The sequence below is a fragment of the Camelus dromedarius genome, chromosome 28 (assembly GCF_036321535.1).
Source record: "Camelus dromedarius isolate mCamDro1 chromosome 28, mCamDro1.pat, whole genome shotgun sequence".
Classification (NCBI taxonomy): Eukaryota; Metazoa; Chordata; class Mammalia; order Artiodactyla; family Camelidae; genus Camelus; species Camelus dromedarius.
In genome coordinates, this window is record NC_087463.1 from 11455882 (window position 1) to 11471755 (window position 15874).

The following is a 15874-nucleotide window of genomic DNA, read 5'->3' on the forward strand; positions in this document are numbered from 1 at the left end:
GGTTTGAGGGTTGCAATGCAGGATAGCTGTAACTATAAAACATGACCAATTCTCAAAAGTAATTATTGGATGAAACTTTTAAAGTATTGTGTTGTTTTGCATCCTCATAGTCCATTTAACCCTGAAATGTTGTTCTGCACTTTGAGGTATAAAAACTGGTCATTCTTAACATGTGTGTTGTCATGCCTGCCCAGTGAGGCCACAGAGTAGGTGCTGGGGCCATGACACAGTACCTTATGGAGGGTAGGAATCTTCATGGAATGATCTGTATGATTGCTGTGATGAATCATGAAGAAAATGCCTGCTTCAAGCACTGTCCAGTATCTTTAATTCTCCATGGCCTGCAGAGGGGTGATCTAACACAGGAGGCCTAGAAAAGAGGCATAAATTTAGCGACCAGCTTGTAGATCCCAGATGAAGGCAGCTCTCCCACTGTGGAGAGAGAATTACTCTCCTCTGAATCACATAATGGTCAGTAATGCTCCGGCTTTCTCATCAGCATCTCTCAGTGTGGGCTAGAGGAGCAACCGAATGGGATCAGATGCCCCAAATTCCAGCACAGAGCTGTCATTGTGAGTCCCTGCATGGTTTTGCGGCTCTGAACTCCTCTCAGCATCCTCACGTGTAAAATGATGACTTTAGCCAAGATTATGTTTGATTTCTTTCCAGGTTTAAGATGATCAAATTTTAGGGTTGGTATTAGAATAAAAAACCCAGGCACGGCATCTTCGCACAGTGTAACACATCACATTTTTGCACTCCGACTGTGCATCCATCACTCTGTGTGCTGTGCATGTTCCATCCTATTTACTTCTCACAACATCCTTACAGATGCAGGGAATAGAATGCCAAGAGGTTAGATCTTGCCCAAATGCTCACAGTATGTATGTGATTAGGCTGAGGTATATACGCAGGCTAACTAGCTTGAGAATGTCTGCTCATGACCAGAGTATAATTTCTGAAAATGCAGTGAGTTAATTGGCTCCTGCTTTGTTATCAAGACAGTGAAACCTGCAGGTCCTCACCATAAATTGACCCCGTTTAAAGGCCTTTGTCTTTCCTCAATAGGGTATTCAGGCAAAGTACTTAACACTACACCTGCCATTTTTACACCTCAGCAGGTTTAATCTCATGAATAAACAGAATGTTAATTATTTCCTGTGTCAGAGAAATAGGGTTATCAATGCGGTCTAGTCAAGCCTGGAATTTAGTTAATGTAATCCAGATTTTGCAGGGTTTGGATTACAGCAACCAGGCTGCTGTTTGGGAAATTGAAACCTTTAGCACCTTTTGATGGAAGCTGTTTAATTGAAAATGAAAACCACTTTTTACCCTATTACTGTATGTAGTTTCAACTCACTTCATTATTCAACTGTTTGCTAGGCCTCCTTGAAAAAGCTGTTCTCACATGTTTTTTTCAGTTCCAAAATTTTGCAATTCTGGAAATTATGACTATGGTGAAAAAAGGAGAGGCAACATACGAGTAATGTGCTTTTGATAACATTTTGAGAAGCTGTCCTGTCCCCAGTAAGCAGTCGAGAAGCTGCTAAGTCAACCTCTCAGGCGTTTTTGTGTTTTATTGGTAACTTTGAAAGGAAAAAATCATACTCTGTACTCACAAAAGCTGACCCGATTCAGGGTATCATTTTAATCTTCTCAAAACCTGAAAGATAGACATTTTCATTCATAAGCCCTGAAAAAAATCTTAAACTAGTTCTTACTGTCAGGCCCACCGTGTTGCTGAATGGCCTTCTTTGCTGTGGACGTTAGCCAAGTACCAGGTGCCTAGCTTTATGTTCTGCCCACTTCTATCAGTCCTGGATTCCACCTCCTCAGTTTTCTTTCTGAAACGCAGGTGGTTCACCGTAGCTTACAGATGAAGTCAGTTCTGGCTGCCTGACCCCAAATGCCCTCTCCTAACCTCACAACCAGTGTGTCCCTCCACAGATGTCCCAGTGTGTTGGCAAAGAGCCACAAATCAGTCTTGAAAAAATGTATTTTTAGAACTCTGTGCTCTGGCACTGTTCTCTTAGCCTTAACAGCACTTAATCCCTTTCTCTGCTGAGACGAGTCCTCATCTTTTAAGGCCCCTTCTCAATCCTGTTTTTTTTCCTAAGAAGCCTTTCTTACCTTCTGGTCTCTTATTCTTCTGTGTGTCTGTAACATCCAATGTAGTCCTTGCTATGTTGTCTGTTTCTTGTAGTTCACTATTTATCTCCCCATCCTCTTGGCCAGGTTGTAAATTCCTTGGGTCTAATTCACATTGTCATCCCTGCCTTCCTGTACCCCCATCAGTAATTATGAACATATCATGTTATAGTTGCCTGATAAGTATTTGTTGAGTTGAATTATGACACAGATCTTTGAGAAACAGAGTAATCTGGGAAGACAGACTTTACCATCTAATCCAGAGTGTAGTTTGGAGAACCCAAGTGTGGCAGTGCTCATGGCTGCAGAGTCTGCGATCAGCCCTCCACATCTGCCTGCAGATTCAGCCAGTGTCGGGTCGCATACTATGTTTATGATCTATGGGATTTGAGCATCCACGGATGTATCTGAGGCACGTCCTAGAACCAATCCCTGTGGATACTGAGGAATGACCATATATGTGATTGATCTTGAGGGAGATGAAGATGTGAAAATATTTTTCCAATGGAGAAAATATATCTTCAATATTCACCTACTAAATTAAAGCTAAGCACAAAGACAAAAGTTCTCTGTGATTCAGGAAATGGTGGTCACATTTGGAGATGATTCTGACCTGCTGGGCCTTTTTCTTGACCTCCACCCTTCCTGTCATTTCTTGTTAACAGAAAATGTGTACACTTGCATTTCACCAGCTGCTTGTAAGTCTGAGTACATAAGGGAGGAAATCCAAACTAATGGGTGCTGATGAGTTTTTGAAATTCCAAATGTGCAGTATGAAAAGAATTGGACTCACTTTTTATTTATTTATTTATTTATTTATTTATTTATTTATTTATTTATTTAGGCGTGGGGAGGGAGGTAATTAGGTTTATTTATTTATTTATTTTAGAAGAGGTACTGGGGATTGAACCCAGGACCTCATGCATGCTAAGCACACTCTTCCACTTGAGCTCTACCCTCCCCCACAGAATTGGACTTACTTTTTACAACTTGTTTGTCACTATTTACCTAGTGCTGTGCTGGGTGTGATGAAACTTAAGAAAGAAGCCCAGTTCTGTGGGTTCATTTTCAAGAAGCGTGTAGTAGAGTTAGGGAGGATGTAAAGAGTCCCAGCCCAATATGAGAAGTCTGAAATGCTAAAGCAGGGGGTACCATCTGCACATGTGTATTATAAGGTTTCAGATGGGAGTCGCTGAGCAGTAGTATAAAGGACTTCTTAGAACCCAAGACTGGACTTTAAACATATGCATAGAACTGAGTCAACACAAATGACTACAGAGGGAAAGATAACTTGAACTTTTATTTAGAAAAAATCCTAAAATGGGCAAATCAAGAAGGCAAGATGCTACTCGCATAGTGACGATTGCAGGATGTGTTCACGGCATGGTTAGGGCAGAGAGTAGTGCACTGTGGTTGAGAGATAAATTGGTAACGGGGCCTTTGCTGTTTCCCTCCACCCTAACACCCCAGTTGTCAGGCCTTTTTTTTTTTTTAAAGTTTCAGTTTATCAAGTACCTACTCTGTACGCTGACTACTGAAGACAGCAGTGCTCCCCTGGATCCAGAGCCCTGCAAACCCCAGTCACTCTGGGTGCTGATGTTGATCATGTCTTGCTTGCGGGGGAGGAGTGGTGACAGTGTGGGTCGAGGGAGGAAAGGAAAATCTGGAATAGGACTTCCACATGGGCATCAGTATCCATCATCTTCAAATTGTTTTTCTAGCTTTATTTGTTCACTTCCGTTAGGCCTTTTCTGAAGTATCACCTTCACTTGTCCCAGTGCTCTCCATGGTTACAAACAGAACTATTTTGTTTCTTTTACAAAGTCTGTTTTGTTCTATGTGCCCTACTGAGAAGGGAGCTACCACCTCAAGTCACACTTGCACACCTAAACGCTCACTCACACTGTGATCAATCTAATTTGATCAATCCAATCTAAGTGCTCTCATTTCTGTCCAGCTCACTCCCCACTCCTCTTTCTTTTATCAGTTTGCCCACTGATGGTAAAATCATCATCATCCTAATCAGACAGATTCAGCCACTTAAAATAAGTGTATTAGTTAGTCTTTCTGAGCCACGGTTTCCTCATCTATAAAATGGAACTAATGATAACTATATCATGGATTCATAATTAGTATTATTCTCACCCTATTTGTTACAACAGCCCTAATTTGTTCTTCACACTCAGCTAGAGTAGTCTCTCTAAAATGCATATCTAATTGAGTTACTTTTCTGCTTAAAATACCTTCAGTGGACCTCTGCCCTCTATAAGATAAATTCCAGACTCTTTGTAGAGCACATAATGAGTTTTATTATTTCCCCTATTTTTCTAAGTTTATCCACCTCATTCTTCTCTACCTGATACATTTCCATTTATCCTTTAATTCTCAACTCAGATATCAGCCCTGAAACCCCTTCCATCATTCTTCTAGGCAGAAATAGTCAGTCATCTTGTTTTTCCATTTTGCCTCCTACTTACAATTTTTTAACCTTTGAATATTAGAATGTAGTTATTATTATTTACTGAACATTTTTCCCCTCACTAAATTATGAGTCTCTGCAGTAGTCATTTTATATCCCTAATGCTCAGAACAGTGGGTGGTCCACTCGACACATTTGTTGACCTCGGTGGGTGGAGCATGGACAGATACATGGATGACAAAGTTTTGTGCTCCAACAGAAATAGATAAGAATAAGAACACAGAAACTAATATGTATAATAGTAATAACTTAAGATTTGTTCACATCATTAACACAGTGCAAAGCATTCTAACTCACTTTAGTCACTTACCAAGTATTAAGAACACAATATGAGAGTCACTTTGGTAAGTGCCAAGAAACAATAATGAGCACATTTCCTAAAGGAATTCATGTTACCTCTGCCCGTTTTCCCCTCAATCCTGAAAGTAACTGGCAGGGAAATCATGGAGACTGTAACTTTTGCCTAAAGGAATACATGTCATATTTGCCAAAACAGGAGGCAGAGAAGGCTCCTTGTCAGATCTAGTCTTTATATAAAATGTAAAAGGTAACTCTTTGAATGACTTTATCACTTATAATATTTTACAAATGCAAATCAAGGGGAGGAGCCTGAAATTTCTGATTTGGACCTTCCTAAGAAATATCTAAATAAACTAAACTTTAAACTATATAGCTATTTGCAATAATTCTAAAAAGCCACACTATTCCTCTTTTTAAAGTCAAACGTGGGATCATTTGTTTTATTTTTCTTCCTGAAACCGCCATATCTTGGTTTCAAAACATTTTAAAAAGTAGAAAACATTTGCTTCAATTATCAAAACTTTGTGGGAGAAGTGATTTTTCATAAAATTATCTGGATGAAATCCATGGTTGGTTAAGTGATCCATAAATTCATTACTCTTTATCATCTTAATTCTTTTCCTCATCTTCATTTCTGTTATTAAGGAAATATAAGTACACAGTAACACAATAATTATGCGTTATATCCTGTAGAATATAATACTATATCCATTTAGTGCATTTTGACTACCATGCTCATGTAAAATAGGATGACTAAGTCCATAATATAAGAAAAAAGAAACTACCCATGGCCAGTTTTTTGAACCATGTTGAGCTTTATTTGAATAATTTTGAAACATGGATATGAAATGTATTATTTCCATAAATGCCATATTAAATTTCCATGCATTCATTTACTTATTTGGAATTTTTTATTTTGAAAAATGTTAGAGCTTTAGTGCAATAAGCAAAAAAAAAAAAAAAAAGAAATTCAGGGGTTTTAAGGTAAATTTAATTGTGAAACAGAGATGAAAAATAATACACTATCTTTCATTTGCATATGTTTCTTTTAGTAATACTAGATAAATGGAAAACATTTCCAATTAAACCTAATAGTGACTTTATAGTAATAGTAAATCAAGACAGTAATCATGATTTTATAGTAAGGACTAACTCATTCATAAATCTTTACAGTCAGGATAAATTTAAGACCATCTGCAGTTAGCTAACATTAACCATGGAGAGGACTGCATAGGATCTGGATACAGTGAAGCAACTCTGTCATGGGAGGGTGCATGTCTGATACATGTTTATACACTACCCTTTCCCTGAGGATCCAGGACCGTGCCTTGCACTTAGTACATTTGGAATGAATTACTATCAGTTTTATGCTTCATTAAAAAAAAAAATTAAGACCTCTGGGAGTGGATAGTAGTTTACATGTTTGCATTAACTGGCTTCTCATCTTCCAGAGTCTAATTAGTCCTCTATTTCCCTTAATCAGTGTTTATGAAATTAACCAAGTTAACTAAACACATCTAATATTTGAGCCACAGCGAAAAGCCCTTAAAAATGCTTTGACATGTGAAACAGTAACACTCACTGTCATCTTTAGTCTGCAGTGTCTCCTCATCTGACAATTTTGTGGTTCTTGCCCTAAGGCAATAGGAGAGCCCTCTGTTTATAGCTTATTATTTACCCATAAAGGAAGACTTCCTGGAATTTTAAAGATGTATTTTGGAGAAAAGAGCTATAGCAGCATACAAAATTGATGTCTGATTCCCCCGTCTTTAGATGAAGAGATCCCAGATTCATCAGAATCCCAGAAATGAGTTTTGCGTTTCCTTACTGAAGTGATGTGGGCGTTCTAAATTACCATAAATCCAATCTTGTTGGGTGATGATATCAGGTTTCTTTAAAGTACTTTCTCCTTATTTATTAAGAGATACTTAATTTTCTTTGGTGGGACCAGTTGAATTATAGCCAACAAAAAGGTAACCAGTGCCAGTACACTAGATCACACAGGTAGAATGCTCAAGTCATAAGCTGCCCTCTGTTATTTAGAAAGCATTTCCAGAGTTCCTTTATCTTACCCAGAGCTCTAACCATATGACACCTGATGTTCTTCTGCATATTGAAATCCACTGTGTGATCAGTAGCCTCTCTAAATCCAAAGGATGCTGTCCTCATAGAGACATATGTTTAAGTCAGTAGGGATGTGCTTGTGGGCTTCTTTCTGAGTCTTCCCACAAACTAGCCGGGAGAGTGAGAAACTTCATTAAAAAGGTGTTTGTCAGGATGCTAGCAGGATTGGAAAATCTTCCACAGGCTATGTACCTAATTTCCAGCCAGTACAGAATTACTCCCAACAGAAATCATTTACTGCTTTAGTGGCGTAAGTGATGGGGCAGTTAGCTTCTCTTTTGGCTGACTGCTCTGCAATCTAGTTGCTTTCAGATGTGAGGAAAGTCCTCTTAATATTCAAACAGAACTTCTGTCTCACCTCATTTCTTCCAACATTGATTTGACAATGTCCGGTGGGCAAAGCTTGTCCTCTGCTTGTTGAAACCCCAAACGTGTCAGAGTCACACAAGCAAGGTATTTGGGAAAAGGGTTATGCTTATCTACATCTTAATCAGCCCACTAAAATTTTCACAATTGCTGCTTATTTCAGTTGCTTCTCCCATCCCCCCTAAGTGCCCCCCCAAACGGGATCCTCCATGTTAGTCCCCACTTATTTATGTTCCACAGTCATAGGCCAGCAGATTTTAAATGTACCATATTACGCTGAAAACAGAATATGATGTGGTTGGATTGATTTAGCACTGCTTGTTGGACGCTTCACATCCGAAGTTCAATTCTGGCTTCATATCGAGAGAATTTTTAAAAATTGTGAATGTGTAGTCTGGTAACAAAATTTAAGTTGTTTCTTCAAAACTATTTTGCAAATAAAATGATGAGATGTTGGAAAAGCTTTAGGAAGAAGAGCGTTTGGTATGCAAAGGAATGTCGTAAGAGCAGAACTTGGAAGTCTTAAAAAAGAAAAATAAAATCCATACACATGAGAAAAACCACCCCACTTCCCCAGTAGGCTTCCTCTACATCATCCACTGATTACAGCTGCTTTCAGAAATAATGCTCCAAAGTAAAGAAAGAATTAGCTGTACTCTTGTACATGTTTGCATAGAGATTCAGCTACCAAATGTTTTCCTGTAAATGATCTACCCAAAAGATATTCTAGAACTCAAAATCTAATCAAGTAATTACAGTTCTACAGATGTACCAATAGAAAAGGGAATTACTTGTGGTGAAACACCATTAATTAAATGTGCCTGATAGTATAATTAATTCTGGTTAATTTCTGGCTCAGTTCTCTTAAATAATACTTCTACAATTGTTGAGCACCTGATAGGCAACAGTGTTTCCAATAATGTGATAGGAAAGAAGCCACCTTCCTTTCTTGGTGTGTTTGTAAGAAATACTCCAACCATGTGGGTTGTGACATGTCCCCTACCCTTTTCTCCATACATAATAGCTCATTCCGAGGCCCCTATAATGGCATGTAACACAAAGATTACCCAAATCCCTGTTGTAAGACAAAAAGTACTGTAATAATGATAATTTGTCGCAAAGTCATGGCCAACAGGCAACAATGTAAACAGGACCTCTTGCGGCATAAAGGAGGTGGGTTGTGCCCGTCCAGGAGCCAGGGACCCGCGCTCTTTCTGTTCTGCGATGTTCCGGGCAGCAGCACTTAGCCCAGCACTGCCACTGTACCTTTTGGTGACACATTAACAAGGATACTGGAAGAAAAGAGGAAAAGCAACGACTTTTCAGAGAGGAATTGAATTTAGCTTGTTTAAAAGAGTTGATTTTCATGACAGATTTTTCTCACCCTTAGAAAATAACATTTCCTCACAAGGTATAATGGTATTAATTATTCCCAGGTTTTCTTTCAGGTGGCCAAAATAATCTTGTTCAACTGTTTGTGTATTTTCAAATATGTGTTATTTTTATCAGTTTTGTTTCATTTGTGCTGTCATGTTGTGGATCCACTAACATTTCTGATATGCTTTCTCTATAAACAGGTCGCCATGGAGATGGAGGTTATTGGCCAGTTGACACTAATTTGATTGATAGAAGCACTCTTAATGGTAAGTAAGTGCTGTTGGATTTGTTATATTAATTTAAATGGTTAATGCTAGAGTGGCTGAGGCAGCTTTTCTATGGACAGTGAACACCAAGAACCCCGGACTTAGGGTTTTAGTGGGGATGATAGAAACATGAAGTTTTGAACAAACCTGTAGCAATATTTCACCAGGAGACAGTGCCGATGAGAGTTACAAGTGCACAAAACAGAATCAGAAAAGCCCACACATAGAGAATTTAATAAGTGAATTTAATAAATATCTGCATTTTAAAATACTACATTTTTTTAAATGTTTCTAAAAATTTAATTTTATCAGACAGAGGTGACATCTAAGGTTGATCAAACTGAAACCCACTCAGCTTCAAAAATAGAAGTTACTGGGACTTTTCACCTGGAAAGTACGTTTACTCTTCAAAATCCTCTAGTGCCTAATTGCTAATTTTCCTTAGTATTGTCAAGATTAAATATTTATTTCTGCTCATCCCATTGGAGCATTCGCATCTGTCTGTTGGCTTTGGGGATGACCAGATGGAGATAGTATCTAGAACTGCATGGAAGAAGCAGGTTGCAGTTGAAATTGTCTTCTAGGATCTTGTTCTCAGTTTGGCTGAAACAGAAACTTTGGGAGGATGGATTAATACTAGCCAAACTCTCAAAGAAAAATATATATTTACTCCTTATTATAAGTTTTTAAAAAAAAATGGTTATGGTTACTGTTCTTTGGATTGGTTTGCTAAAAACGTATTTCATATATTCAAAATACAAATAGGAACACTCGTGTATCCATCGCAAAGGTTAAGGTATAAAATATTCCACATACAATTAAAATCTCTTGTACATCTTTGCCTTGTCACATGCTTCTCCACAGGTCCCTCCATCCCTCACTTACGAAACCACTGTCCTAAATATGGTGTTTACCATATATGTCAGTGTATCCGTGAACATTATAATATTATTATGCATGTTTATAGCTTTATACAAATGGCATCACACTACATGTATGCAGCAGCTTGTGTTTATCTTTAACTTTATTTTTAAGATTTATTCACGAGTTTACAAATAGCTCTTTTTCATTTCTCGTTGCTGCTGTCTCATATTCTGTTTTATGAAAAGAACAATGTATTTATTTAACAATTTTAGCAGCTTTTCATGAGAAATTTGATTACGGAGTAGATAAATATACCCTTGAGTGGTTTTCTGTTAAAAATTTTTTTCATATGGGAAGCCAGAATTGTAATCTAAAATTTGCTTACTGAGAGTGAAATTAGAATGAGTGGGTGAGGTAAGTGATTATTTCCTGTCATAGGCTATGAAAATCTAATGCATCCATTTCCTTAAAGGGGATATGTGTATCTGAGGAGTAGACCAGATGTTCCAGTTAAAGACTCAGCGTCCCCTCTCCTCTGGCCCATGGTGGACTCAGGAACGTATTTTTATCTGTAGGCTCTTCCTGTTTGCAATTAGATCCTTCTCTGCTATTAATGCATTTTACTTAATCAGATAAGTACGGTTTCTTACATTTAAGCTTTCTAAATGCAAGTCTGTCAGTACTCTTTGAGATTATATCCAGAATGCTTTCTCCAGATTGCTACAACCCTCATCACTTTCTGTTGCCTTATACACAGATCCTCTCCCCTCCTTAAGTAACGTTATTGTCTCTTATAGGTATTCGTGTTTTAGATACTTGTTATAGCCAGTGCCTGGCTCTGATAGTTTCTGGGTTCCAACATATGTGAGACACTTTGGGGAGCTCACAGCAGGAAGATGAGAGGAGGGATGTGTTGGGACTGAAAACAGACCAAGGGTGTGCTCCTTAAAATGAGTTTAGATCATGATAGTTTCCGCCTCGGAACTTTGCAGATTTAATTAGCTCATTCTCTTGCTTCAGATTTTATCTTAAGTTTCAACAATATGCCAAATACACTTCACGCATCAAGCAGTCAAGAGACACTACTAAGCCCTCACTGTGTGCAGGGCACTTGCTGTTGGCTTTGAGTACAGAATGAAAAACAGTCCACCGATGGAGCAGTAAACGAAGAGGGAGGATTACCCAAGCGGACCAGGCAGAGAAATATGCTCCTGGGAGATGAAAGAGAGTGAGACAGACCCCAGGGATGTGAGGGAGGGTGAAGAAGGTTATTGCTGAAATTCTGTGGAGAGACATAATTGTAGTATTGTTTACCCTGAGAGGTTCTAGTTGTTTTTTTTTTTATTATTGAAGTATAGTCAGTTTACAATGTTGTGTCAGTTTCTGGTGTACAGCATAATGTTCCAGTCATACATACACATAATACATATATTCCTTTTCATATTATTAATCACTATAGGTTACTACAAGATGTTGAATGTAGTTCCCTGTGCCATACAAAAGAAATGTGTTGTTTATCTATTTTATACATAGTAGTTAGTATATGCAAATCTCAAACTCCTAATTTATCCTTTCCTACCTCCACCAGTCCTGCCCCCGCCGGTAACCATAAATTTGTTTTCTATGTCTGTTAGTCTGTTTCTGTTTTGTAAATAAGTTCATTTGTCTTTTGTTTTAGATTCCACATGTAAGTGGTATCATACAGTATTTTTCTTTCTCTTTCTGGCTTATTTCACTTATAATGACAATCTCCAGGTCCATCTATGTTGCCTGCAAATAGCATTATTTTATTCTTTTTTACAACTGAATAGTATTCCATTGTATAAATAGACCACAACTTCTTTATCCAGTCATCTGATGATGGGTATTTAGGTTGATTTGAGATGGAGAGGTTCTAGGTTTGGAGTTCATGCCAGAAATTAACATTGTTCCCTTTAAAATCATCCCACAGGGCTGATTTTGAGATGCTGATTTCACAAAGTTTCAAATTGGAATTCATCCCCAGCTAAGGGCATGACTGTCTATACTGGCACAGGATAGTGCTTTTTGAAGAGACAGAGTGCCAGGAAATGAAGTGGGAATCAGTATGGGTAACTGAGAAAGAACAATCACTCCCTCACAGTTCCATCCACTACTGAGCTGCAGTTATGTGTGTGTGAGGTGGAGCAAATGTAAGGCACTGAAAAGAATGATATACTCTCTTAAATTGTGTGTCCTAAAGAACGCTAATCTTGGATAGACTTGCCAAATTTAACAGCCAAAAATACAGGAGGCCCAGTAAGATTTGAATCATTTCTAACTGCCTATGAATATGAGATAAAGAAAAATCTTGCAAGCGGTTACCATCTCAAGGTCCATATGCATCTCAATGTACATATTCTTAGGCAACTAGCAATAATTCAAATTTAACTGAGCCTCCGGTGTTTTTCATCACTAAATCTGACATACCTAATTTTGGATCAAGTTTAAAAGTTTGATATTGATATTTGAACTTGCCCTTCAAAATAAAATGAATCCTCTGATTGAAAAGAAGCCCCAGCCCAAATTTGACATTAGCAGAAAAAGCAACAGATAAGAACTTGTCTTTTCACAGCAGTCAGACCTCAGATGATGAGAATGACAGTGAGAGAAATGCACGTTGTCATATTTTTTTAGCATTTAATTTAAGATTCCTAGTGAGAAAAATAGCTGTAATTAAATTTAATCTGATATACATTATCTCACCGGAGAAAGTCATGAAGATAAAATAGATGAATGGTATCCAACGACTTTGAACCAGTTTAGATAGATTATTGACATTACTCCTCAGTTTTCTGCATCACTTAATGATGTTTTAGGTATTTCATGTTAAATGATTGGGATGAACAGAGCACCTGAAACATTTCTAGAATCCCTGCTGGCCTAACAGATTATTGCAGGCTGCTTGATTAATTAAGGTGAACTGATAACCTCAGGGAGACATGGATGGTGGAGGGCAAACATAATCTGTTTCCTCTTCTGTTTTGCTATCCAACAAATGGTGGTAAATACATAATTTGCCTTTAGCTTGGGCTCTTACAAGCAAATCAGCAAAGGCATCTGGAAACTATCATCCTAATCAAAATTCTTCTGACACCTTGTGCCTTAAGAAGGGGGTATAGTTTCAAATTAGATGTACAAATGAAACCTTGAATGATAAAACTCTACCCCCACCGCACCTTTGCAAATTAGGCTGCATCACAAAAGCATTTTAAAATCTTGAGTTTTTGAACCTCATATACAGTGAAAATTTCATGCGTCTCCTCATAGAGTGACAGAATTGTAGAGGTTTCCTGTCTCTCCTTATACTTGCCAGATTCATCCTTCAAAGAATTGTAATAGAATAATGGTTTATTGTCAGGCTACTCAAGCCAGTTGCAAATAAATTCAGACCTGGCTAATCATTTACTTTCTCTTATAGCATGTCACTCTATTGAAAAAGCACTCTTGAAATTCAAATAAAGAAAAACAAAGCTATAGTTCATGTTTACTCTTGTAGTTGGAAGCCCTTAATTAAATTGAGGAAACTGAAGAAGCTTCCTAAATTATTTTCTGGTGGCATGTAAAATCAAAGCTAAACCGGGGTGACATGGAACTATTTCACTCTCACCATGCATTCAGTTTTATGGTCCACATTCTTAAAACTGGAAAATCTTCAAGTTCTGAAAATGTGATTTTGTAGTTTATATTTGTATGAAAGATCACAACAGTGAAAATTACTTCAGTTCAGTCCTGCTTTTCTCTTTGGGGAGATAAATCATCAATTTGTTTTTATTGGTAGCTTTTGCCTATAATTAGCAAAATTAGTAATTTTGGTTAAGAAATCTACAAACCCTACAAAAGCATTGTTGTACAGACTTCAACTACTGAAAACTTAATTGTGACAGGTATTGATACTTTAACAAAACATTATTTAAAAATTACTATTATTAATACTTATATTTAGCATCATATCAGGTGTTCTATAAAACATGACTTGTACTCTGAGTTTAGGAGACAAGGCCATGATTTGCCCTCTAGTTTTGAAAAACTTTGTTTTATTGTTTTCCTAACCCAAATAGTAACATTTTAACTGAGCTAAATAAAGTGTACATAAAAGCTTTTTGCATATTCGCATGAGATAATCATTCTGAGGTTGGTAAGATATTATAGGACACTCAGTAGACACCTTAATGCCAAAGGAAAGGTCCAGAAATAGAATTTTACAGTCGTTTCCCTGATATAAAGATAATCGGACACAAGGGTCTCAAGTTCTAGTCTACCAGGGGCTCTGCCGACCTACCATCTAAATGTTCCCTCTCTGAAATGATTTCCAAGACCTCGACTAACCCCAAACCCCAGGTTCTAGAACTGACTTTGCCAGAGAGTAAGAATGTGTGACTCAAGTCACTGAAACTCTTTGGAGTTCAGTTTTTCGTCTGATTGTGAAGAGCGTTAAGCGCAGCCAGGAGTTCTCAGCCTCAGGACTGCTGCCATTTGGGACGGGACATTCACTGCTACTGGGTTCATCCTGTGCAAGGCAGGATGTTTAGAAGCTTCCCTGGCTTTTATCCACTAGATGCCAGTAGTATTTCCCTCTAGCACGTTGTAACAACCAAAAATGTCAGACATCACCAGAGTTCCCCATGGGGGGCACAGTCTCCCCAGTTAAAAACCAGTGATCTAGATTAACATTCTGCAATGGTTGTTCCAAGGCACATGGGTCCCATGAGAGGCTCTGAGAGGGGAGGGGGGGAAGTGTTCCATTATCAAATAAGCATTGGGGAAGTTGTTTGGCACTCAATTCTCTATTGCCAGGTCCCCACCTTCCTCCTGAACACTAGAGGATTAGTCTTGAGGGAGTGTCTCTGCTTACTCTATAGCCTTGACTTGGTGATCCCATCTGCTCCCAGGCATCAATTCCATCTACATGCCAGCTCCCACATGTGTACCTCTAACACAGACCTCCTCGCTGCCTCTTTACAATTCATCATGAGACCTCAGGACTGAACTTTCATTCTTCCCTCACTGATCTCCCCTGCCCTTTGACCCTCTCCCTCATCTCAGACCTACGGACTATGGCTTCGGCCTGACCCTGACTCTTCCTTTCTTTCCTCCCCCATGCACAGTCTGCTATGTTCATTTACTTTCACACTATAGTGTGTACCTGTCCTCTTTGCTTGAATGAAATTGCCACCTCTCAGTTGAAGCTATCATCAGCTCTCTCCTGGAGAACTTCAGTATCCTCTTAGCTGGTCTGTTTCCACCAACAACCCCTCTCCACACAGTGGGAAGAGATGCCTTCTTAAATCAAGTCCATCACCTCCTTGCTGGAAACTCTTCAGTCATCTGTGATTTTATTGCGGATAACTGAATGTGATCTCCAGAGCTCTCTATGAACAAGGCCCTCTTTTTCTTCCCAGCCTCCTTTTGTGCCATTTCCCTTTCACTCCCAATATTCCAGACACATGGTCTGTTCTCAGTTCCCTTGTAGATGAACAAGAACTAACGCCTAGCGACACTCCATGATTTAGCCTACATGTCACTTCTACCAGGAAGCCTTCCATGACCTCCCTCCTCTGTCAGGGACCTCATATTACATCCTCATGTTACGTCTTTTGGCATGAACTCTGCTTTTCTTTAAAGCACCAACTATAGTTGTAATTTCACATTTCTTTGCTTCATGATTTGTTTAATGTAAGTCTTGTCCAGGAAATTCTAAGTTCCATGAGGTCAACAGTTATGCCTTCTTTTTATTTATTTATTTTTTTTTTGGTAGGGAGAAATCAGTATTCTAAGTTGGAAGTTATTCTCAGACTACATAATATACAAGAAAACCATGACATACAGATTTTCATGAAATGATACGTATGTGGTCCCATAAATATTTTCCAATGGTTTCACAGCCTGGCTGTTGTTCTTTCTCCACCCTTCTAGAAGAAAATAGCTCAGA

The 15874-nt window shown here is 38.4% G+C and overlaps 1 protein-coding gene across 5 annotated transcripts in view; it reads left to right on the forward strand.

Moving 5' to 3' along the window:
• DCC (DCC netrin 1 receptor) overlaps positions 1 to 15874 on the forward strand; it is a 984533-nt gene that overhangs the window by 895097 nt on the left and 73562 nt on the right. For all 5 annotated transcript variants that reach the window (XM_064480349.1, XM_031441886.2, XM_064480347.1 and 2 more), the window contains one exon: positions 8995 to 9060. In XM_064480349.1, coding sequence (XP_064336419.1) covers positions 8995 to 9060 — 66 coding nt within the window. The remainder of the gene's footprint in view (positions 1 to 8994; positions 9061 to 15874) is intronic.